Source organism: Mytilus edulis, chromosome 10, assembly GCF_963676685.1.
Source record: "Mytilus edulis chromosome 10, xbMytEdul2.2, whole genome shotgun sequence".
Classification (NCBI taxonomy): Eukaryota; Metazoa; Mollusca; class Bivalvia; order Mytilida; family Mytilidae; genus Mytilus; species Mytilus edulis.
Window position 1 is genome coordinate 26842362 of NC_092353.1, and position 27815 is coordinate 26870176.

At 31.3% G+C, this 27815-nt stretch overlaps 1 protein-coding gene across 2 annotated transcripts in view; it reads right to left on the reverse strand.

Annotated features, from left to right (window-relative positions):
• Positions 1-2118: 2118 nt before the first annotated feature.
• Positions 2119-27815, reverse strand: part of LOC139490741 (organic cation transporter protein-like) — a 28502-nt gene continuing 2805 nt past the window's right edge. Inside the window, exons 1-10 of one of the 2 annotated variants that reach the window (XM_071277709.1) lie at positions 25735-26176; positions 15066-15246; positions 13665-13768; positions 12794-12948; positions 11783-11951; positions 11276-11497; positions 8437-8660; positions 7767-7948; positions 3298-3449; positions 2119-2240 (exon numbers count right to left, since the gene is read on the reverse strand). In XM_071277709.1, coding sequence (XP_071133810.1) covers positions 2147-2240; positions 3298-3449; positions 7767-7948; positions 8437-8660; positions 11276-11497; positions 11783-11951; positions 12794-12948; positions 13665-13768; positions 15066-15246; positions 25735-25886 — 1635 coding nt within the window. In that variant the 5' untranslated portion in view covers positions 25887-26176 and the 3' untranslated portion in view covers positions 2119-2146. Of the gene's footprint in view, positions 2241-3297; positions 3450-7766; positions 7949-8436; positions 8661-11275; positions 11498-11782; positions 11952-12793; positions 12949-13664; positions 13769-15065; positions 15247-25734; positions 26177-27815 lie in introns of those variants that run through there. The other variant, XM_071277710.1, reaches the window with a different exon arrangement.

A 27815-nucleotide genomic window follows, 5' to 3' on the forward strand; every position in this document is an offset into this window, starting at 1 on the left:
TATGATTTCACATTATAATAATCTAAAAACGTGTCTGGAAAAATAAAGAAAAACAGTTGAATATCTTTCCAATGGCGCGACAGAGGCCGATTGACCTCGAAATTTTCCGGTACTAAGTGGCAAGTTTTGGAGTATAACACAAAATCTTGTCATAATTTTGTACTTATCGGCCTAAAATTATATACCAGAAAATCATTTCTTAAGCGATACCTTCGTCAAATCAGTAGAAATGCTTAAAATTGAATGAATTTTTACCTTGTTTACTTTTTTTTCCATTTCTCTTTGCTTCGTTAGTACCCAATTTCCGGTGGCGATGATACAGTGTTCATAGAAAATTGAGAAGCAACATATGCTCGTGTGCATATAACTTGATTAATTGTACCATACCTGACTTTCTTGTTTCACTGTGACTAAGTTTACTTTTGTTACTTTTTCAAGTAAGCTTTGTCAATGTGAATTTTCATTCAAATACATATATATATTGAGATGCAGTTTAACTAGAGGAACTATGCCCCAGAAAGATTTGCTTGACACCCAGTTTGGAACTATATATACATATTTCGGATTAAAGTATATGTTTTGCTTTGTACTAAAACAACATCCGGAGCAAGAAGATTTTATAGCTTAAAAGTCATGTAGATCCTAATGTATTAAAATATTCTCTTAAAAATCACATGCATTGTTCCGAGTGAACAAAATACCTTTTCTTTTTGCCTCAAAGCTGCTTCAATATATGGGAAGATGTGGTATGAGTGCCAATAAGACAACTCTCCATCTAAGTCACAATTTGTAAAAATAAACAATACTAATAGGTCAAATTACGGACTTAAACACATAGCCTTGGTTCACACCGAACCAAACAGCAAGCTAGAAAGAGCCCCCAAAATACTAGTGTAAAACAATATAAACGGGAAAACCAACGGTCTAATCTATGTAAAAAACAAGAAACGAGAAACACTTATGAACCACATCAACAAATGACAAACCAATAATGCATTTAAAATTCTTCTGCTTAACCAGAACTGATTGAACCAATTACACTAATTATTATGAGCATGCCAATTAATCACAGTACCATGACCTTGAACTCATTAGAATCCTTTAAATTCCCTCTTACAAAAGAAGATATCAGCTTGCATGCCAAAATACTATAAAAAGGATAAGGGGTTGCATCAAAAACAAATAATTCTTGCATTTTTTAAAAACGTTCATTGGAATTTACAATTAATTTCATCCAAGATAGATAGGTCTATGCCTGTTAAAAACAACGGGGATAAAAATGGTTTTAAAAAAATAGAGATGTTTGTTTTCTTCTAACGAAAGATCTCTATTTTTTGCATCCTAACGCAGGTCTTCAACGGTAAAATGACAGCAATTTGGATAACTACCTGTCCACATTCGAGGGAAGGTGACAAGATTGTAGTTAAGACAATTGGAATATATCCATCGTCATATTTGAAACAGATATTTCGTAACATTCAACCAAATGGCGTTAGTAAAAAGAAGTGACATCAACTTCACCTCTTGGAACTCTTGGTTTAATAGTATCATTGTGAGTAGCAACACTTTATCACGAAAATCCTGATAGGAAACACACGCCCTGTATACGCCGAATATCGTATAAATTGGGAGATATATATTCCGTATACAGGTACTGCTTGAATATTGCTTTATAGAAATGGAAAGTTCACAATAGGGAAGCTGAAATCATCCCTTTTAATCGTCAAGTTTTGTTTTCAACCGACCCTTATTGTCATTTTCTAGATGTTAATAACGGCAACAATAGTATACTGCTATTCAACAGACTTAGATCGATATAGTGCAAACAAGCACAGTTTGTTCCAATGAGAATGCCAATTGTTTGTTGGAAAACACGTCCTCCAAAAGTAAGAAATATGTTGTCAAACAAGAAATCAAGCTTCTGGATAGTGTCAGTTCCAGAGAATTTTTAGTTTGAATAAGAGTGATATTTCTTACAAAGAACAATTTATCCCTCCCTAAGGCAAGACTTGACAACCTATGAGAAAACTTCCAGTATTTAAGGGAAAGTGTAAGCACTGCTCGGTAAAGCCATTAATTGTGAAAGTACCGATCATTGTAAACAATGATACGTATCTATTAATGTTATAAACACTTTTTATTATTATTATGACATCTTATTTTGCCTGCACTTTTCATCCTTAACTGATAACATTTCTATGTTAGATTCAGAAGAGTCTGGTGACTGGTCTTCCGTATTGCTGAAATAAATAATTGAAAATAACATCATGGTTGAAAAAAGACTTACTATGTTTACACCTCTAAATGTTTCATTTTCTTAAGATGTTGACAAAGAAATAACGAATTGGAGTTCTATACTAGGCCTTTGAGTTATCAAAAGTATCGTAGTGCGTCTTAGTGTTAGCTATATATGCAGCCCACGATCATCTATAGTATTCATCGTCATTCGTCAATCCTTATCAACCACCTTTAATTTTAATTGAACTATACAATATACAAAACTAACATCTACCAATTTAACAAATGATGAACGAGTACTACGCTTATCATGGAAAATGAAAGCTATACATTACAAATTCGTCCAAAGCGTTTTCTAAAATTTACCTGAAAGGCAATGATATTTATGAAGCGAAACATTACATTTGAAGACCAATAAGACCAAAATAGGACCTTGAAATAAGTCATATCCATCTACAGGTGTTCCCGATCCATAGACCCTCTTCAGTCATATGCTTTACATATTTCATTTACACATTTGTCTATCACACCATCAAGAAATATTTATGACACCGTGTATTTTTTCTGTATTGACAATACTTCATTACCATAACACCACTCATCATTCCCTTTATAATTGCATATTTCTTTACGCTATACTGACTGATTTTGTAAATTGAATAAGCTTCAGTTGTGTCTTGTACCCTTTCATTAACACAGTTTAAAATATGAAAATCGTATCGCAGTTATCTACAAGTTTTCTTTCCAGTATGGCACATTTTGTTTTAAAGATGAAGGTTCATTAAGTAAAAATATCTATGTTAATGCATTTCTCCAAATACCGGTATATGTTATGCTACAGCCGACAATTTTGTCTACCGAATCGTTTTAACAAAGTATAAAACTTTTATTATTATTACCATTAAAGGTGAATATTTATTACATAGCGGAACCGCGATATGTGAAAATGTTTGCATCAAATTTGTTTTATAATTATTATTGCAAACCAACCTAAACACATACAAAGTTTATGAAAACCAGACAAAGACTGCTGATTATCTCAAAGTATGTCATACCAACCTTTCAATATGCAATGCTTCTTCGAATGTCTCTGGTAATTCAGTATTTCTTGTTTCTGGTAATAACAATGACAAAATACCAGCTAATGTTCCGACAGATCCAACTATTATAAGAGGTAGAGCAGTTCCAAATTTTGTATCTATCAGTACTCCCTACAACGAGCATAAATTATCTATTATCAAACGGATTAGGTATGAATAATTTCTCCTTTCAATTGTGTCATTGCGGGGCCTTTTATAGCTGACAATGCGGTATGGGCTTAATTCATTGTTGAAGGTCATATGGTGACCTATAGTTGTTAATTCCTGTATCATTTGGTTTGTTGTGGAGAGTTGTCTCATTGGCAATCATACCACATCTTATTTTTTATACTAACTTTATCGTATGGCAATGTCTTCGCAAACAAACTTATTGTGCCTGTGTATCATGCATTCATGGACCCATCATTGCTTGTCTTTTATTTTCGATCGAACAACAATTCAATGAACAAAGGTGTGTTCTATCAGGAAACTATTTTTTTCAATCTTTTCAAATATGATCAAATCAAAACGAACCACCCTTAGTATGTCTAAGGTATTTAGTTGCATATAACTCAACAACAGGTATCTCCATTTTTAGAATATTTTATAAATTAACCGACTTCCACACAATAGAATAGTTTCTGATGGAAACATTTTTATACGCACCAACACCTTCACTTTTTAAAAGAGAGTTCTACATATTACTGAACATACCGGCATACGCATTATTCGCAAACGATACTGTAAGATATTCTCTGAGCTAGTTTAAAACGTGTGTATATTTCGTTCACTGGGATATAAGCAACTCGCCATTGGCATAAAACCAACAGATTAGAACGCTGTTTATTTCAAATTGTCACCTTCAGATATATTGTTGATTGTATGTCACTCAATAAACCTATTTTCTCAATATTGATATAAATGGACGACTTTAGAATCGTTAACAAATGTTATAATTTTTACATTCCAATTGTCCATTTCCTAGCAGTCACATACCCTCTTCTCCTGCGTATGGTGTTTACATATCTCAGTTAATGTAAACATTACGCTCGTGCATGTTCACAGTATGAAAACTTCATAAACAGGTGTATACACGGCCGACACTCGGCTAACGGAGAGATTGGTCGGTTAATCTATATTGAGTATGCGGCTATATGGGCGATTGGTCTGTTAATCGGGTTGGTTATACGTCTGTTAAGAGTAAAACGCTTAATTTAATGTTAAACTCTATTAAATATACAGATTTTTGTCATGTTATAAGAACCAAATCAAAAAAAGAAAAGTGTCTGACAAAATGATATCTATCAGAGAACATTTTGTTCTTGTAAAAACATTTCTTAGTCTGCGCAGTTTTCAGTAAGACTAAAAGGCGTCGCGCAAGTATGTAGTATTTATGCTTATACGCATAGCAATTTTTTTAATAAAAGTCGAAACAAACAAATTTATATATCATTTAAAGGACAAAAAATAGTACTGTGGTTCTAAAAAATAAATTGACATTAGTAAATATTTCATAATTGTAAAATAACGTGAATAATACCACATTTTAGTGAAAATTATGGGAATAAAGTCTGTTAATGGGTTGGACAATTGAAAGTGTGTCAGTTAAGAGTTATGTAACCACGACAATAATTTTGCTACCTCTATATTTTCCCCTTGAAAAATTTAAGAATGAGATGTTCCTGAGTAAACAAAAATGACAATACGGTGCCACAGTATCCTAGAAAGAGCATTTTTATTTTGACTTTCTTTGCATTTTATTGAAGGGTGTGTCACTTCAATATAGCGTGATATGGATTGGGCTCTGGAATATGCATGAATTTTTTATTGACGTTTTCAATCAGCCTTACTTTTTGTGTCTGTTTGAAGTAGCACGTGCTCAAATCCGACTGAAAGTGTCGTTCTAATACGACACAGGGTACATATAACGTGTTCTCGTTCACATATGAACATGATATATGTCACTGGACGTTAAATCCTAATTCGTCAGCATCATCAAATTGGTTCTTTTCTTCTATTACTTAATCATATGTTGTTTACAGATCACTCTAAAGAAAAAAACGGAAAGGAGCGAATGCAGCTACATTTGGTTATTTTAAGTTTCAATTCATTTTACTCCGTTTAGTTCCTTTCTACATAAGTGCAGAGGAGAACTACAGTTGTCTATGGTGGCCGGTGAAGTCCATTTCGCGTTTTCGCGATTTTGCCTTTCGTATAGTCTATAGGGCGAAAAGGCGAAATCGCGAAACTTTGCAATTTCGCGTTTTCGCCATATAGAATATGTAAGGCGAAAACGCTAAAGCGCAAAATGGCATTAACCTGCCACCATAGTTGTCCACATGTAAACTTCTAGAATTTGTCACCAATATAAGTACATCGCAATCCGTTACTGTTTCAACAGCCATCGGTGTTTCATGTGTGTATTCTGAAACAAGTATTATTTTTCTCTCGTTTTTAGCAATGTATCACTATCTACTTTCCTTATATATTATTTTATATTCTACGTTTCCATCCAGATTCTCGTGTATACCATGAGGGTCCGGATTCGGTGTATTGTTTATTTTTGTATTCTTTAAATTGTTATGTCATTTTTTCTACATTTTATTTATCTTACTCATTATTGTTTCTTTAGTTTTCATATTTTGTCATCCCAATATATTTTACTAACTGATGTTTAGTTACATTACGACGTTTATCTCTGATTTATATACTGGTTACCAATGTAGATGACAAATTTGTGTCATTCATGACAATTAAACAGAATCAACATGATATATGCGATCATTCTTGGATGACATTAATATAACTTTAATATTACACTTTTTGAAATCATTTTTATCAATTTTCAATTTCATGTGCTGTTTAGTTTTCATATTTTGTCATCCCAATATATTTTACTTACTGATGTTTAGTTACTTTACGACGTTTATCTCTGATTTATAAACTGGTTACCAATGTAGATGACAAATTTGTGTCATGCATGACAATTAAACAGAATCAACATGATATATGCGATCATTCTTGGATGACATTAATATAACTTTAATATTACACTTTTTGAAATCATTTTTATCAATTTTCAATTTTATGTGCTGTTTCCGTATATGTTATGTTTCATTGTTCATGTGCTGTTTTCGTATATTTTAGCCGCTCGTCTTGAGCCTACTCATTTGATCCGATAGCACCCCATATAGCAATAAAATTATACTTTTATTGCCATTCATAACTCTTAACAGACCAATTAACAGACCGGGTTTTATACATCCGACCCATTAACAGACCAGGTTTTAAATAAAGATTGATTTATGTCACCAAAATACAGATTTTCGTGTAAATTTTTCACACAATGATATCAATATGGTTAACAAACATAATGCCTTTCTTTTTTCGATGTTCAAAATATTGAATGCAAGTAAATTTAACCAATTTGTCATTTTGTGTACATTTTATGTGTGTAAAATGTGTATAAATTTATTGATGAGTAACCCGCCTTTTAATTTTATAGATCGTACATCGAAGCTAGAAAATAATAATTACACCACTGAATTCAGTACATTGAATTGTTTTGTTAGACATGAATACTTTTTATAATGAAAATATATTTAGAAAGTTATACAATGAAACATGCTAAACTTTCAATGATTTTCTCGATAACACCTGATTAACAGACTTTAGCCAACCCTATTAACAGACCAACCGCCGATATAGCCGCATGCTCAATATAGATTAACCGACCAATCTCTCGGTTAGCCGAGTGTCGGCCGTGGTATACTAACACGGTAAAACTCTTGGATTGGTTGTGATGGTGTCACAACTCAATAGCGACATGTATTCGCGGTCTTACACTCTTTTGATATCAGTATAGTCGTCTGTAATTTTACTTAACGTTCCCTATTAACGATTGTGATATTTTGACTGAGTTTGAATTCACATGACTGGTGTTGCTTGCATACATGTAGGAGTACCACACTACTTCCTCGGTGCACCCGGTTCTCCTCTGGGGTTTCCCATGTTACTTTGATTCGTTTCTTCCATATTGATTGACGAGAATATCGGCAAACAAATATCGTCTTTATTAGCTAACAAAAACTGTTTGGTGCACACCTTTGATACGGGACTTTACGTTTTGAATTTGTAACTTTGAGTTCTGTATTTTTGTTATTTTTGTTATTTTTTTCAACATTATTACAACACAAAAATGGAGTGGAATCAAAATCGGTGAATTGGTTGTGGTTTTACTGTTTTAAAGGTTTTTCATTTTATAATTAAAAAACAGAAGAATAGAAATTTGAATTTGAATGAAATATATCAATTTCAGCACTAGTCTTAAATCAGTAATACGTCACTGATTTATTTCCCGATTGTCTTGGTGTAATATCAAAATAGTAAACCTCTAAAACAGTAAATGTTTATAAATGATAAAAAAAAATGCTTATAAAAAGTACAAACCAATTTCCCAATGTAAGAAGAAGACATTGATCCAATTCTAGCACCAGAACTACATAGTCCGAACATAGAGGCGCGTATCACTGTTGGAAAACATTCTGATGTGATGAGATAAATAAGAAAAAAAGCAGTTGTAACTCCTAACTTTCCAATCATGGCTAGTCCGATAGTTACCCAATGTAGTGCTGTAAAAGTATTTGTTCATTTTAAAGAAATGAATATGTAATCTGAAAAATCTATTGCATATTTACTAAAGATACAGCTACTGGTGTTTCATCGTATTTCAGACTTTTTATATAATTAATCTAAAAAAAATAATAATATCTTCTAGAAAAAAAAATATTTGTTCATTTTAAAGAAATGAATATGTAATCTGAAAAATCTATATTGCATATTTACAAAAGATACAGCTACTGGTGTTTCATCCTGATAAGTACATCGTATTACAGACTTTTTATATAATTAATCTAAAAAAAAAATTAATAATATCTTCTAGATAAAATATGATACCTTTTCAAAAGTTATCAAATTGAAATACATTTTTTTGCTGGGTACAAATAGTGACTAAGTTGAACGTAGAATTGATTTATAACATATATAATATCTATGCATGCGCAAATACTAAGTAATGGAATATCACGAAACTACCCCATTTAAAAACTAAGATATTTACCTCCACTTGCGTACATAGATGTAAAAATTGTACTGAGACATGCAGTACTACCCAATATCATAGCTGTACAGTAAATTTTCTTTCTCGGTAATTTGTCAGCGTAAAAACACAATAGCACTGCAACAGTTTCGGCTGTTGTGGAGACTGCATAGTTAGCATATACATTACCTCCAAGATCACCAGTATTCATGGAAATTCCATAGTATATTAAGCTGATGGCAAACCTAAATAGTAAAGCATGTAAATATTGACAAACGAAAATTGATTTGTTTGGAATTCGTTATTCTGAATGAAACCCAACAATACACACAGACATAAAAAAAAAAAAACAACTACTGGACATCAAAACACGGTGTTCAACAAACAAGATACAAAGTATGTATAGATCATTTCAACCTATATCAGCCGAATACACCAAATTGTCTTAAGTGCAATTCATTAATATGCATGTCCTAGCATTCATACAACGCAATGGTAGTATTGGAAGTTAAGATAGTACTGAACATTACGGAAACTACAAGGACGAAAATCATGACAATTGAAGATATTAGATACAGCTAAATGTAGTTTGTTGACGGTGTTTATAAGTTTCTCGTTTTTTTTTATATAGATAAGAAATGAAATCACAAAAATACTGTACTACCGAGGAAAATTCAAAACGGAAAGTCAAATGACAAAATCCAAATCACAAACACATCAAACGAATGGATAACAACAGTCATATTCCTGACAGGCATTTTCTTATGTAGAAAATGGTGGATTAAACCTGGTTCTAAAGCTCGGTAAACCTCTGACTTGTATGCCTGTCGCATCAAATTCTATTATATAGACAACGGTGTGTTGATCAAAACAAACAGACACATTAGGTAGAAATTTCACAAATAGGTAAACAACAGCAACACGAACCCAACCAAAAGCTGGGGTTGGTATCAGGTGCTTCAAAAGGGTAAGCCGATCCTGCTTTACATGTAGCTGCCGTCGTGTTGCTCATATTATACAAAGCCGGTAAATAGTCTAATTCGGTAGGTCACATTCGTGAAAAGGAAACGGGATTGTAGTTACGACATAAGGATTATATCCGATATCATCTGTGCAACGGATATTCCATAACGGTCAACAAACACGTGATGGCGTCCGTACAATTTACGAAGAGAAGATTTAAATATCACCCTTTGGAACTCTTGGCTTAAAAATTAAATTAAAGGTCACACTTGGGAGGCTGAAATCATCTCTTTTGTCGTAAAGTTTTTTCAACCGACCTTCATAGTCAATTTCTAGATATAAGTTTTAATAAAATGACAATATCAAAAGCTCAAACAAATCAAACAAATGGATAACAACTGTCATATTCCTGACTTAGTACAGGTATTTTCTTATGTAGAAAATGGTGGATTGAACCTGATTTTATAGCTAGCTAAACCTCTCACTTGTTTGGCAGTTGCATTAAATTCCGTTATATTGACAACGATGCGTGAATAAAACAAACAGACATACATGTAATAGGTAAAAATGTCAAAAATAGGGGCATTACAGTCAACATTGTGTTATAATCTTAATCACTAAAAAAAAATGTAACAAAGAAGCACAAAATGAGCATATAGGTCAAGCATATTAGCAACATTTAGAGACAAGAATACACAAATTTTCCATAGTAAAATAACACAATGACAGGATTTAAAAGTATAGAGCCACGTCATATATGTATCAAAAAAACATAAAAAGACATATAGACAAAGCACATAGCAAAAATGAAAGACAAGCGAACAAATATGTTTTACGATAGCACAATAACGGAATGTTTAAGTACAGAGGCACGCTATCTGTATTGAAGAATCACTAAAAGGCATATAGACAAAGCAAAAATGAAAAACAAGAATACGAGAATCATCATAAACAATAACATAAATGCCAGGATGTACAAGTACCACATGTATCTTAATCATAATAAAACCAAACAAATATTTAACAAAGAAGCACAAAAAGGAATATATCAAATTTAACAACATTGCTTTCTAATTTTTGAATTTTATTTATGCGCATGTAAAATCCTCCCATAAACATTTGAAATATTTTTGAAGTACTAGAACAGAATAGTTAGATAAACATTAAGTCTAACGTAGAATTGCCTGCTTGACGTCAAAATGTAAACGACACACAGGTAGAGATATAAAATGATTTTGTCGTTCAAAGCATGTAAAAAAAATATAATCTATAGTTCTTTTAGGCAAATCCTCTGCAGAATGTAAATTTGAAATTTACCTTTCCTTCTTGTCGCTTGTCTATATTTACCATTGGTTTTCCTGTTTGAATGGTTTTACACTGTCTAGTTATTTTGGGGCGCCTTATAGCTATCTGTTAATTGTAAGCCAAGGCTCTGTGTAATTTGACCTATAATGGTTTACTTTTTACAAAGTGTTACTTGGATGGAGAGTGGTCTCATTGAAATCTTACCACAACTTCTTATATCTGTAAATAATTGATAGTAAAAAATGTTAAAAACAAACAGCAAACAAAGATGTATCCATTCATATTGTGATAACCACAGCAGAAAACATCGTTAAGTAAAAAATTACATGTATAAGAAGATTACGTTTTATTCACCTCTCATTCGAGAGGTTGTTGATGTTATATTTAACGTGTAGAGGAATACAAATTCTTACAAAACTGTACCGAACGTCTAATATTGAAAAACTGGCAACTTTAAAACTGACAATGTTTGTTTTGCATCGGTTTCCCTTCAGACACCACTAATGGAATAAAGCTACAACAGGTTTTCACACAAAAATTCTACGATACAAACATATAGTTACTGTAATGGAGGAAATATTAAATTACTCACCAGTTTATCATTAAAATAAAAAACCGTCCCATCATTGGCTTAGATTTGAACATTATTTTAAAGCCTGTGGTGAATGATAACCGTTTCCCCTCTTTTACTGTTATATCTTCTGGATTAAAATCAACTTTAGTTTTATTAAATTTTGCTGTGCGTTTGAAAATTGTCATGGCTTCTTTCGTTCGACCTTTGAGCAAAAGCCATCTTGGTGATTCCGGCACAAATCTGTGAAGAGAAAATATCAAATATGTCGAACAAAGAAAGGTAGGATTGTTGTTCACAATTCATATGTATGCATTTCTTTTTAAGTTATTTATATGAATTTCATAAGAGTTGTCGACGTATCAGTTTGCAAAGCAGATTTCTTTTCTGCTGTGAAAATATCATTTGACCATAGAAACTTTCAAAGATTTACGTTATTCATTAACTCAATACATATTTTACTACAATTATTGTTTGAAGTTTGGTGTACGGAAATATAACTTCCTGTAACATTGCAGAATTACTTACAACATCACGAAAAGGCAAATCGTTATAGGCACGGAGACGACTTGTATCAGGGTTTCCCAATCCCTGATAAAATAAGCATATACCAACAAAACGTAACATCCGATACAATATGCCATATATATTGTAAAGGAAGCTAGAACACGATGTGCAGGGTCTACCAATTCTGTCACTAAAAAAAATAAATAAGTCTTGTATGATTTAAACTTAAGTCAGGGTGTGCGTTGGTGTGCGTTAATATAACAACAATACAACGACATAGGAAACCAAAAATGAGCACCTTCTTTTATTGTAAATGAGTAACATATACAAACTTAACTTTGAGGCAAAAACATTACGCACTAAACTATTAAATCAAATGACCATAGATCAATTTACTAAAACAGTGCAGGAACTTTATAATGTTCTAATCTTACAATTGGCTCGTATTGCTCGACTGTATTTGTCGAGTTTAGATTTTCTATATATTGCATCGCCGCCCATTGGCTTTTTGTTATTCAATTATCATTATAGATAGTTAATTGTTAGTTAAAGTAAACTAAGGATAATGTATAAACCTACTTATAATTATCAAATGTACCAGGAATATAATTTAATACGCAAGACGCGCATTCGTCTACATAAAACTCATCAGTGACGCTCAGATCAAAATATTTATGAAGCCAAACAAGTACAAATTTGAAGAGCATTGAGGATCCAAAATTCCCCTACAAGTTTTGTCAAATACGGCTAAGGTAATCTATTCCTGAGTTAATAAAACACTTGCACTGTATATATAACTTTGCCAACAGGAATTCGGGAGAGTTGAACCTATACTTCCAAACTTTAGTATACAGTTTTATTTTTGAATCTAAACATATTCTAAAGCAAAAGCCATTAAAACTAGTTACTGTTAAATGTTATCTCATCTATATGGTTAAAATTTCTTATGAATAGATTAATGAATTTAACCGATACATGAATTCTTAGATACAATAATAAGCAATATGAAAAAATAAATATAACACAACTTACACATAGTAAAAGGAACGACGTATGATAAATTGCTACCAGTTGCATTAAGAAATTCACATATGGCAACTAGAAATAGGTGTGGAATCCAAGGACGAATGACATTTGGTACAATCAAAAGAAAAATTCCTAAAATCAACATTGGTTTTCTACCCCATCTGCAAAGAATACAAATATATGCTTAAATATAAATAAAAAAATTAGTACGCTAGTTAGTGATTAGTGTTAACAAACCTACAGCGTAGTGACATATTAATAAAGTTCATATTATTTCATCCTCGTGGTTGTGTTTAATTTGTTTGATCTATAACATCGTATCTTTGTACTTTTTTCAAAACATTGAGTACGGCAACTTCGCTACAGCGTACTGACCTTATTTTTGCGCAGATTGGTCCAATGGCGTTTGTAAAACTACCTTTTTTGGTACTTTGTTAACAAATGTTTGCTGTTGTGACAACACAACATGTGGTTATATAAAATGGTAAGGTCAGACAGACTTTTTGGAAAGCTTATTGTTGTCATTCTTTTCAATACACTACTTATTTAATTGACGTGATTATTTCCTCCATCATCAACAGCTTTACAAAACTTTGAATTTTTCGAAAAACTAAGGATTTTCTTATCCCAGGCATAGATTACCTTAGACGTATTTGGCACAACTTTTTGGAATTTTGGATCCTCAATGTTCTTCAACTTTTTACTTATTTAGCTTTATAATATTTTGATATGCGCGTCACTGATGAGTCATATGTAGACGAAACGCGCGTCTGGCATACTAAATTATAAATGTGGTATTGATAACTTTTTTCTATCAAAGAATTATAAATGGAGTAAATGCGTGGAAAATATATTATGGACTGAAAATAATACTTACACATCACAAAGCAGTCCACAAAAAATGGCGTTAAAAAACGTTCCAAAGAAATGAGAAAGTAAAATATGACTGCGCATAAACTTGTCCTGACAAACCATATTGAACTACAATACAAAAAAAAGCAATGAAAGAAATTGTTTTAAATATCAATACATCCGTTAGAATGCTTCATGTGATGATAGCAGCATGTGATACAGTATTGCTAGAGAGTATAGGCATAAACATACTGATACCGATCTATTGTGCAAAATACATATGCATGTTCCTGGTACAAACCATATATGTTTATAGTATTTGATTAAAAGATCTTTAATAGTTTAGTAAAATTGGACTGCCTATAATTCTGTAATATATAAAAAGAAATCTATCAGACCTTTTGACGAATTCATGCACATGTTTAAACATCAAAGTTTTGTACATATAAATATAGGAGACATTTTCATGAATCAAAGCCCATTTTTAAATATCTAGAAGTTTCGTACATATATGAGATGCAGATAACCTAAATTCAGTAATACCGTAACATCCAATAAAATATAATCAGGGAGCCATCTAAGATTATTATCAGAATTTCTGAAATATGATGAAATGTGTATTCAATTTATGCCAGAAACGTTTAAAAATACCTCGAAAGTTTTATCAATTTTCAAATCATACATATAGTTAACACATATTTGTGACTTTTGGGTTCATGTTCATAAGTCCATTGAGAAGATTTAAGAAAAGAAATAGATATGTGTGTGATTGCTCATGTAAAAAGAGGTGTGTAGTTACGTAAATTAGTAAGCAAAGCAGTGACACAAAAGCACGAAAAACATTAAGAGGTAAAAGCATGGTCTTCAACAATAGGCAGGTGTCGAACCGACTAAAAGCGTTGGGAACAATTGTGAAGTTGTGAATATATGCTTAAAAAAGTCGAAACATACTACGGTGATCATTTTTTCTTATAACATTTTGTAATATGTAAGCAGATTTTCTTTTTCTTTTTCATTTATCTGCAAATAAATTGTGTTCTTCCCAGTTAAACGTCACCTCGCATGGTCGACGTTTTTCGTAAACTCACACTGGCCAAATCAAAAAGGCAATTAATGGTCTTAAAAAAATTAATCAAATGTGTTGGGGGGAGGGGGGGGAATATAAATCAGAAATAGGGAGAATGTGTTAAATATAGATAAATACACACACGAAAAAGATATGTGACAATATTGTAAATATATATAGTAAGGTTAATTACAATAGTTGTCTTAAAACACGGGGATGAAACTCATATCATATGTAAGATTAAGAAGGTTCACTTAAATTGCATGCTGTGTATTTTAAATCGCAAAATTTGAAAACAATATGAATAATGAAGTTACAGGAAAACGATTACTGTTAAACAAAAAATCAAATGATACCAACCTTTGAAATGAGTGTAGATTGGTAATATGTTGTGTCATACACCCAGTCATTGCACGGACTGTTTGTACCATTTATGTTCAGATAACATTGACTAGTATTATATGCGCTGATATTTAAGGCATCCGAATGGAAGATGGGTGGATGTGAATACACATTGTCTTCAACGTCAGGAAGTCGACATCTGAAATGAAAATATATACCTTGTTAATAAAAAAAGAAAAAGTACAAATATGTCATACTCCATAAAGGATGAAGTCATGCCAGGTTTAGAGGGATGTTTGTCGGATGTTCGAACTCCTTGTGTTTTCCCTACGATACAGGGTAAAATATACTAAACCGCAACACATCATTGATTAAAACAAAATAAAGTTACTAAAGTATTCTTGTGACCCCTGCCTTTACCAGTTGTGATACGGTTCTTTGTTTGCTTGAAAAGGAAAAAAGACTATGTCGGAGACATGATGTTTAGGGTGTTAGGAGACGAGCTTGGAATTGGCTCTTCTGCTACCCAGTCTAGGCGTTATTGGATGGGATAAAGAGGATCCATGGGAATCCTTTTAAAAAACTTTTTCTGAGGACTCAACATCTTGTGAGGAGTTTGATTGTGAGTAAACATGTGTCTGTGACTAATTAGTAGTAATTTTAAAAATGTTTATATCTTCGATGTAGAGTTTTGGATAGATTGATTAAAACAAAATCAAGTTACAAAAGTATTCTTGTGATCCCTGCCTTTACCAGTTGTGATACGGTTCTTTGTTTGCTTGAAAAGCTCCAATTCCAAGCTCGTCTCCTAACACCCTAAACATCATATCTCCGACATAGTCTTTTTTCCTTTTCAAGCAAACAAAGAACCGTATCACAACTGGTAAAGGCAGGGGTCACAAGAATACTTTAGTAACTTTATTTTGTTTTAATCAATCTATCCAAAACTCTACATCGAAGATATAAAGATGGACTGAGGACACATCTTTGTAATTTACGCCACATTTTTTTTACCGGAAGTGTTTACTTTATATTAAAACATTTAAAACATAATAGAAAATTAGTAATTTTGAGGACAACTTAAAGCCAAAAGTTAAATGACCAGCAAAAAACATTTTTGTTACATTTTGAAATATTTAAATTAAAAATTGATATTTCTATGTCCACCATATTGGACATTATCGGAAGTAGGGGTTTTTGAAGACTATGTCCCATACATTGCATATTTGAGAAGCATCAAAGAAAGGTTCCTTCACAACATAATGATAGCAGCAATACGTTAAAACACATTTCAATTTCTCTGCCTAAAAAATAAGCTTATTTTTTTTACAATGTCAACCATAACGGATTTTACCGGAATTAGGGTTTTTGAAGACATCTAATCTATATAATTTATATAAAAGTAGTAAATAGCAAAGGTTTTAACCAAATATTACGATAGTAGCATGACTATAACACCTTTTCACATAATAGTCTTCGATATTTGACTGATTAAGTAAGATGTCCGCCTTTTTTAATTTTCTGTTTACAAAACTTTCAACTTTTCGAAAAACTAAGGATTTTCTTACCCCAGGAGTAGATTACCTTAGCCGTATTTGGAACAACTTTTTGGAATTTTGGGTCCTCAATGCTCTTCAACTTTGTATTTGTTTGGCTTTTTAACTATTTTGATCTGAGCGTCACTGATGAGTCTTATGTAGACGAAACGCGCGTCTGGCGTATAAAATTTTAATCCTGGTCCTTTTGATAACTATTTACACCACTGGGTCGATGCCACTGCTGGTGGACGTTTCGTCCCCGAGGGTATCACCAGCCCAGTAGTCAGCACTTCGGTGTTGACATGGATATCAATTATATGGTCATTTTTTTAATTTTCTGTTTACAAAACTTTGAATTTTTCGAAAAACTAAGGATTTTCTTACCCCAGGAGTAGATTACCTTAGCCGTATTTGGAACAACTTTTTGGAATTTTGGGTCCTCAATGCTCTTCAACTTTGTATTTGTTTGGCTTTTTAACTATTTTGATCTGAGCGTCAATGATGAGTCTTATGTAGACGAAACGCGCGTCTGGCGTATAAAATTTTAATCCTGGTACTTTTGATAACTATTTTTCAATTTTATCGGAAGTGAGACATTTTTTTCAAATGCCTCCCTATCTGAAAAGAGTAATAGTTTAAGAAGGTGTATGCCAATTTTCATGTTTGTAGCAGGATGTGCACAATTCGTCAGAAATATGCTTGTAACCACTGGACTACACAATACCCTCACTTAAATGAGTTTTAATCGACGTTGTATCTTTGTAAAACAGCCCATAAAAATATGGTGGGCATGAAAACATGATCGTGTAGTTACCGGACAATTTCACGATTGAAACCCTTATTTCTGTCCTTCCAACTAAGATTTACATTGGTTTACTTTAGTGACAGTCATGTTGACGTCGATTACAGGTAGTCATTGCCTTTCATCGATAAAATGGAAAATGGTTACAGTTCATACTATTTGATTTGAATATTAAAAATGACGTAATCAGTTCAACTTTCAAAATGCAAACTTCTTTTAGACAAAAATGTAATTAATGTAATTACGAAATCTAAATTAAAACGTCTGGCAAATTTGAAATGGGAATTAAAACAAATTAACTAGTGTTGCGTTTCTTAAGTTCGTCAGTATAGTTTGTCCCATGTCGCCGATTTTCTTTACAGAAAAGAATTCAGTAGCTCGTTAAAAGACATTTTTAATGATAATGTTCAATATAAGGTACGAGTCAGCCTTTTTCACGTCATTTTTAAAAAATCAAATATCTCTAAAAGTTTTTCTATAACCTGTCAATATGTTCAGTTTATTTTTTTCCTTAAATGAATTATTAAATACTCTTGTGACTTACAGAATTTTAATTTCAAATTCTAGAAGTTTCAAATGTCACCTAACCACAACCATAACTAAAAGTTAGATAGAAATACAGGCAACAGTAGTATACCGCTGTTCAAAAGTCATTAATGGGCAATGAGAGAAAATTAATCCGTGCTTTAGAAAACGTTTCATAGATACCAAAAACTCTTTATATCTTGTTAATATGAGTGTTATGATTTGCATAACAGTAATAAATACATAGTTTAGCTTTACTTATTTTCCTTTAAGAGCAATTAGTTCTTTAAGAAACTGTTTGAACATCTCAAATTTCGCAGACACAGTAACACTTTAAAAAGAAGTTTCATAATTACAGATTTGGAATGAAATCTTGATTACGTCAATTTTTTTCTATTATCAAATTGATACCTTATCACAGCGCATGGATTTCACTTATCCAAATTTGAATCACAGAACTAAAAAAAAAAAGGTTTTTGTGTTTCTTTGATACATAACGATGTGGCTATTTTTTGGAAGTTCACAATAAGCATATAGACAATTAATTCTTTAGGTTGCACAAACCACGCCTCTTTTGGGGATATGTATACTATTGTTAGATAATTAGTTCTGTTAACGTTCTGGTTCATATATATGATCTCTATGTTTCATCTCGTAGAGACATAACTTGAGAATGTTACCAGTAAATAGGCATATGCATTTTGGTCATATTGAAATATGTGGGAACCCTACAGTCAAGGTTGAGGAAGTAAAGAATTTAAGTGTAAGTTTAAACTCTTAGAAGTTCGCGGCATATAAACGTAGTAAAAGTGGTACAGTTTTAGCCGTAAACGGAAATCGCATAGTAGATATTTACAGAAATGCACCTATATAGGTTGATTGCTCAAAGATGAATAAAATTGTATAATAAAAAAGCAATAAATCAGGTTGTTAAATTTGATATAGCACTTTTTGTGCATCTTTGTTACATATTTGTTTGTTTTTATAGTGATTAAGATTATAAAACAATGTTGTCTGCTGTAACCCATTTTTGACATTTTCACATATTGTGCCTGTTTGTTTTGTTGACACATCGTTGTCAATTTAATGAAATTTGATACGTCTTTCATACAAGTGAGAGATAAAGCTAGCTATACAACCAGGTTCAATCTACCACTTTCTACATAAGAAAATGCCTAGACCAAATCAGGAATATGACAGTTGTTATTCATTCGTTTGGTGTGTTTGAGCTTTTGATTTTGCCATTTGATTAGGGGATTTTCGTTTTAATTTTCCTCGGATTTCAGTAGTTTTACCAGCATAAAATGTTTTCATAATTAAAAAAAATCAGTGAAATAACAAGCTATGTGCTGATATGACTGCAAACAATCAAGGTTAAATAAGGTAGCACAATACAAAGACAGTTTGACCTCCAAAACTATGTCTCAGATTTCCAAAAACATCAATAGAATAATTTTTATACCCAATTGAATTTAGTGGTCTCTTATGAATTGATTTAGCAAACTTCATTGAAGATTTATTAGAGAATGAAATACAATAGGAAAAATCTGAGACACTGTTTTGGAGGTCAAACTGTGTTGTGCAAGAATCTATAAAATATTTTGGGATGCTATGAATAACAAAGAAGCTAAATTCATTCAAGTGTGGACATCACAATATAGCAACTAATTACATAATAATTAATTATGTAATATTATGTCATAATGAAATTATCACAATTTGAAAGATTAATCTTTCTTCTTTCTTTTGGTACCTCATTTATAAAATTTAAAGAAAGATGAGTGGAATTACATCAGTTTAAAGATGTCTGATTGGGGATGAAAAATCTTTGTATTGTGCTACCTTAAATGCGTCTCAAAAACTAAATAACAGAGCGAGTATTTGTTTTTACTCCCTGCCCATCCCCAAATCGACCCTGCAACGTTATCAACATAAAAAAAGGAATAAAATGTTGTTTTTTTTTTAAATAATGCTGAGACAAAAATGCGGAAAGAGTCATGAACATTTTCTAAAAATTATATTAATATGACTCGTTCGAAAATTGAAGCAATCATTTTTGACAGTAATATCCCTGGAAATGTGCATTATGGAAAATGACATTGATACCCCTGGTGTGCCTATACATCTCATTAAAATCTAATGAAATATAAAAAGTTCAAATCAGCCCATTTTGAAATATAAATAAATGAAATCAAAATTATGCCAAAATTTGAAATCAGTAAAATTTTATTTTCATTTCATTCTTTTGTGTTGAGAATGAATAAAAAAGGAATGTATGGACAAACTGATCTCTTACAATCAAACATAGGATCAGGGGATATAACAAACAATCATGACAGTAAAATAAGTAAAATTATACCCGATATATGTATTTGTTTTAAAAACGGCTTGATTCCCAATACTCTTTGATAACTGAATTATCTATTCTATCTTTCGTTTTAAATGCCTACAAGAATGAAATGTTGTTTGTTCTCCAATTACTTCAGTCTATGACATTTAAAACTAATAAATTCAATCTTAAATTAGGATCCCCCTAGTCTCGTTTTGTACCGCATACCTGTAAATGTTCTGTCCAACACCGAAATCAAACTTTACTATATTATGCACTAGTCAACACAACTCACAAAAAGACATAATATATCGTATTCACTATGAAAGGGTGCATTCGCCAGTATATTATGGAAATAATAGTATAGAGGATTAAAATTTCAATCATCACAGTCTTTTTGGGATAAAATTATAGTCATTAACTTCTAGGGATTCCGTAGGAAATCGATTATTTTCGTATACTCACTCATCCCTTTGGTTAGGACTTATTTTTTTAATATCGTTTTATTTCCAACATTATTTATTTGATTTCACTCAGTAAGCCTAATGTCTCTTGCAAACTATATATATCCTAAATATCAGCAAACGTTAAATCTGCAAATTTGCAAAATTTGCAATCCCAGCAAATAAGCAGATTTTACACTGTTGTGCTGATAATTAGGGTTATAATGAGTACAATATGTGTTCGACTTCACTTGTGATCTAATGGATAGATCTGTCGTGGAGTTTTCACTTGTTTATACGAATGTATGTATAACATTTTTTTTCCATTTTGCTTCTGCTTTTAAATCTTTTAGGTTTTTTCAGATTTCACTAGTTTTTGAATTAGAATGTACAGCCTTGTAGAAATAGTCAGTCTTACACTTATTTATTTGGGCGGTTAGCTTGTTTCTAAATCACTTGTAGTTTTCGAAATCTTTCTTTTTATGATAAAAGTCTCTTTTAGCGCGTAGTTGATTTATATCATGATTTAACCTGCCTTCGTCAGGTGTTTTTTTCTAGCGTCGTAATACATCACATGATATATATTTTTTTAGGCATGCAGATGGAATATTACAGATCAGATAAATTATCTATTGTAGAAAATTTTACATATTAATGTAGGATGCAGTCACAGAAATAATTTAATCATAAGTACATCTGAACGAGTGATAACTCTACGCCAGATTTTATCCATCGGATCACTAGTGATGGTGATACAAGTCTGAAAACATAGCCTGTATATTTGATTCGTGTAAATAAATAAATATATATATAAAAGTGTCTTAGAATGTAACTGAGACACGCTAATTGGTATATTAAAAAGTTATGCATGCGTATATCAATTTAAAATATAATGCATCTTTTTAATGTAGCAATTGAAAAGGCATACGCTACAGCCACACGGCTAGAAATATGTAGAAAAATTTACGGATGGAACATATGTGATTATCTAACCTGAAACTCTTTGGAATTTTGCAATTGATAAGGGGGCGCTGCTTCAAGCACAGGTTTTAATTTCCAGCCTCTTTTTCAAATAGCTGCCAAAGGAAGAACACACAGAAATTTGGTGACATTCAATTTTCATAAATATTTTAATCCCCTCCCCCTCCCCCTTCTTCCACCTTGAAAAGAGGTTTGTTAATTGTTGAATTAGATGAAGACAAAAAGAGCGGTATCTGCTCCCAAAAGTTGAAATGTTACACTATTATTAACAAATTTATAGTCAAGGGGAGATAACTCTAAATTGATTGACTTTTCAAAAAATTCAATTTCAATAATTGATGACATTTGTCTTTTCATTTATTACATAATATGCTCATTGGTTCAGACTGTAAGGTCTAATGATAGTAGTGTATATTTAAATTCATAATTGGTACTTATAATTGTAGTGTATGCAAATTTTATACATGTATCTTTTGATATGATTGATTTTGAAACATAAACTGTCACATCTGTGGCCTGCATCATCATAATATGTGTTAGTTGTTATTTTGACTTTAGCGGACCATAAAATATTATTTTTACGACGTAAACTGTGTCATATCGGAAAAAGATGCACTGTTCGACTGATTCTTATCATTCAAACTGATTTAACTTGAACACGAGTTCATGGACCTTTTTTATAAATGGCATTTAGTTTGATTACGTTTGAAGATTATTTGAAAAAAAAGTCAACAATGCATTTTTTTTAATTTGACAGATATACAGCAAAAACTACTTTTTTCTACATTCGTGACATTTGATAATTATGAGTTATTTGTAAAAATAAAATGCATAATTATACAGGACGTTTCTATAAAACAGAAATTACAAATAATTTAACAAAAACAGCTTGTATTTATCTTTTAAAACAAAAGCTATTGATTGCAATCGAAAGGAAAATACGTCCACAAATAAAACTTTTGAGCAAATATCTGAACTTTCGACCTCATGTTACGCAAGAGTAGGACATGAAGGTATATTTTTCATTAAAACATTTGATTTAAGGAGGCTCGAGGGTATAAAAATTTCAGAAAAAAATCAAACATTAGTTTTTCATTACAAATTTTATTTATTTCCTTTTGTAGTTGTTACTTTATCATACGATACAAAAATCATTCAAAACAATCAATTCGCGTTGGCCCCAGATGACTTTCAAAATGTATACATCATTGAAAAAGTTCCAAATTATCTTCCTTTGGTGGAAAAATGCAATTTTTTGGGTCTAAAATTAAAATATCTTTTTCAACTCATCGGTGACCTATCTTTTTTAATATAATTTTCATATAAGCTGTACTTAAACTAAATTTTTGTAAAATTTTAGCGATTTCTGTAATAAATTTCTTTTTTTTATTTCGATATTACCTTTATTTCTCCTATTACTTCAACAGAAAAAAAACACCTATACAAAAATGTATGCTTCTTTCGAAGGCAGATTGTGAGCGCAAATCAACGGTGACCATACTTTTTTATTTTATTTTTCTATTAACTATAAGATTAAGTTCATTTATAGAAAAATATAGAGAAATCCTATATAAATGATTTAGACCCGCGAACCCCCTTAATCAGGTAAAAATAGCCTATATACAAATTTTCATCAAAATTTCATCATGGGATCAAAACTGTATGCCCTTAAGTATACATTATAATATAAACATGCTAATTTATACATTAAAAGGGTCCTACGGGGTATTATATTTTAATATATATAACGTTATATATGTGTATAGTCCTAACAGAAACGTTATTATATATAACTAAAAACCATTCATATGAATTTCATTCAAATTCATACAAAAACAAACCTAAGTATAGACACAAAACTTTGTGCGATATTCGTGCTTCAAATTTTATCTATATAAACTAGTTTTGTCGAAATGTCCTCTCGATTTCCATACATGTATTGGATCAGCCTGAGTTGAAAGATTTCAACATTAAAGCTATTATTTCACCATGATGGGGTGCAAAAACGTTGCTGATGATCATAGAATTTTTAAGCTAAAAAAAAGAAGCACGAACTTTTTAAAATAAGCGTGAAAAAATGGCATCGTAACTAGTATTTTTGTAGAGCTATGCTTGCTGCCCATTTCTTATTATTTTGTATATAGAAAATCAATTTTAGTTTTATAACCATATCACCGAATGACTTCGAAATATCTCATGTGCATCATGTTAGTTCTGGAACACCCAGACACAGTTCTTGTTATATGCTTATTATACAAAAATAAACTCAAATGGAATATTATAAATGATATCTTAAAGTATGTTATGGATCAAGTTTGTTTACGAATTTTCGAATCGTGCAACATAATTGAATATATAACAAATATTCTAGACTATTTTGTTAAATTAGGTTGACTTATTAACTTGTAAGTGAATAATACATTATCAATGTTTCTTCTATTGTTTTGACAAAAGTGAAGCATAATGGCTTCTGAAAACGAATTATTATTTCAACACATCACTTTCATTAATGATTGAAGAACAAAAATCATGTTTTAGATTGTTTATACATCTCGTAGCTAGTGCCCCTTTAAATACGCTATTTCATACATTAAAAAAGTTTTATATGCGTATATCTCTTTAAAATTCAAAACAACTTTTTAATGTATGAATTAGCGTGTCTACGTGTATAGCATAAACATGGTAATTGATACATTAAAAAGATCTATTAGATTTTAAATAGATGTACGGTTTATATGCGAATAGTCCTAATCGTAGAAATGTTATCATTTATGATTAAAAACAATACAAATGAATTTCATTTAATTTCATACAAAGACAAACCTAAGTTTAGACACAAAACTTTGTGCGTTATTCGTGCTTCAAATTTTATCTATATAAAGTAGTTTTGTCCAAATGTCCTCTCGATTTCCATACATGTATTTGTTAGTCTTAGTAAGAAGTCCAATGGTTTCCACATTTTAACCTTTATTTCACAATGTCTTGAGGAGCAAAACAATTGCTGATGATGATCTAATTTCAAAATTTAAAAAATAGCTTCACGAACTTTTTAAAATAAGCGTGATAAAATGACATTGTCACTAAAACATTTTGTAGAGCTATGTTTGCTGCCCATTTTTTTTATTATTTTGTATATAGAAAATCAATTTTAGTTATAAAAGCAGCTCACCGAATGACTCCGGAATATCTCATGTGCATCATTTAAGTTATAGAACACACAGACAGAGTTCTTGTAATATGCTTATTATTAAAAAAAAGATCAAATTGAATACTATAAATGATATCTGGAAGTATGTTAAGGATCAAATTTTTCTACAAATTTAGAATTATGCACCACAATTGTATATTAAATAAATATTATATTAGAATATTTGGTTTAATTGGTTTATTCTAATGTATAAAAGTTTAATATTGTATTCAAAAGTATTTTAAATATTTAGTTTACTACATATTTGTTGTTTTTATTTCAACTTTGAACATCGTAGCTATTAGGACTACCTATAATACGTATATATTCTAACTTTTGGACCACATTGAGGACACTTCTTATTTTAGGAAACTTTCATTAATTTGACTTGTGACTAACACATGTGAAAGGAGAATGGATAATTAGATAATTTGCAAAATTAATATTTAAAACGAGGAGTTGAATTGATATAAATAAACGTATGACTATCATAAGACCATCATAAGACACCTCTCGTGTACTCCTCACTTTATGACAAACTTTAAGTGATTTTCTTATTTAGGACTATCATAAGACAGCTTTATGAAACTGGCCTACAAGGGATTTCTGCAGACTACGGTCCGCAGATTGCTTTGATGAACTCCATTAATTTCACAACATTGTTTTCCACTTAACTATATTTTGCAGATCTGTAATTCCGACATTATAGAGTAAAGTGGTTTTCATTGGCACCTACATTTCAGTCTAAAACGGACTTTGACATTTGAATAAAATTTAACACATTGTAGTAACATAATTTATGAGAAAATAACGCAGAATTTACACGAATTATCTAAAAGTGCATGAAATGGAAAAATGGACATCAAATTGATAGTTTCTTACCTGTGTGGTTGATCTCCTAACATGAAAACAAGCATCATCGTCGTAGTGGCATCAAATAACGTCGGAAGTGCTAACAACAATAATTGAAATTTCTGATATAAACCAAATCCACCTAAGTGCTGAAAAATGCTGTCGTATTCCTTATTCAACATAATTACAGTAATGCGTATCGTGAACTGGTTAACATTTAAATACTATATTGTACATTTAATATCACCGAACCATACCCAAGGATATCGGACTGTAAGTAAATGAAATCAGAATAATGTCATTTAAATTATTGTTCCAAATCTTCACATTATGCAACAATAGAAAGCGATTCGTGTTGAAAGTATTACAAACTGAATGTGTACCTAACTACATGGAAGTCCATTTACTGAATGCAATTACATTATATTTTTTGGTGGAAATGATAAGGTGTTCATATGTACCTGGACATCAAAACTTATGCAAGAGCACGCTTCTTCGCCATGTCAAGTTAATTATCTCTCAGGTCATTTGCAAACAAAGTATGGATCATATTCATAGATATAGGAAATAACAATTTATAAAAGTAAACCATTATAGGTCAATATACGGTCTTCAACACGGAGCCTTGGCTCATAGTATGTTAACATGTTCACGGCCTTAACAGTGTGCATTACTTGCATAGCAATTGATTTGTGTCCTTTCTTACACTGAAAAAACTATTCACAAAATATATATTCTTATCCCCTATTAAGACCCAACAGTTTTTTCTTAAAAATTGTAATGCGAATAATTATTGGTTTCCCAATTATTTAATTATTAATTGGTTTCACTGCCATTTACAGTTTCTCTGTTTTGAATAAATCCAACACCCAGAAATAATGATCTTCAACTATCTCAAACAATCTTAAACTGTTTACCATACATGAATGGTTATCCCCCTTCTTTCCGGTCGTAATTTACTGCATGACTGAAACATTCCTCCCCTCCCCAAGGGTAATCCGTATCATTGTCACCAAACAGGGAACCTTTTGTTCATTCATAATTTGTTTTAAGTACATACAACATTACATTGTAATCGTAGACATTATTCATAAGTGAAAACATTGGTTATCATGTATCATACCCCAATGGATATGAAATGAATAAATTGCATGGTTCCCTTTGTATTGCATTTAAGACACAGATAAATGTCTAAAACATGGATGCAACACACAACCTTCCCTAGGTATAATATCTATCTCAATAGGTCTTTTTTTTCAATTTTCAAAAAAAAAAAAAACTGTAACGCTCCCCAACTCTAAGAAATCTGTATTAGTTTTCCTAATTATACATTGATCTTACTGCCAAACACAATCTCCCTATTTTTGCTAATTGTTGAAGGACATACGGTGACCTACAGATGCTAACCTTCAACGTTATTTGATCTCTGGTAGAGAGTTGTCTACATGTTAATCATGCCGCATCTTATTTTCATATAGAACACTTCTTCTATGTTTTCTGCTTTTCATTCCAATTCAACATTGTTCTGTGTTAGAAAGTTGTCTCATCGATAATCATACCACATCATCTTATTTTCAAATAAAACACTCATCAAAAACAAATTCTTCAATGTTTTCTACTTTTCATTACAGTTCAACAATGAAAGTGATTTTTATTTTTAAATCATAATTCTTTTGTTATAATTATATCGTTTTATTTAACTTTGTTTTTGTATATCAACTTATTGTTTGAAATCTCATTATGTCATAGTTCTTGATCCGAAGTTAAAAGCGAACACGTTTATTTAAAGGTACATAGTGAAATGTATACTAGTATTTATTAATTGAAACCGTTACACCGAATAACTGTTAAGCTGATCTTATTTACATTTTAAATACCAAACACTGTAATTGTTTTACATTGTTTGTATTTTACAATTGCATGAATACGATAACAAGGTATTATTGATCAGATCAAATACTGATACATGCTTTTTCGCTGATTCGTGGTCATTAGTTTTATATGGTGCGTTTTGTATACTCTTATGCTTTTGGCATGGTAGATTGTTTTCCCATTTTCTTAATTTCCTTTTGTAACCTTCCACCTCTTTTATTCAGTTAGTTAAATAATAG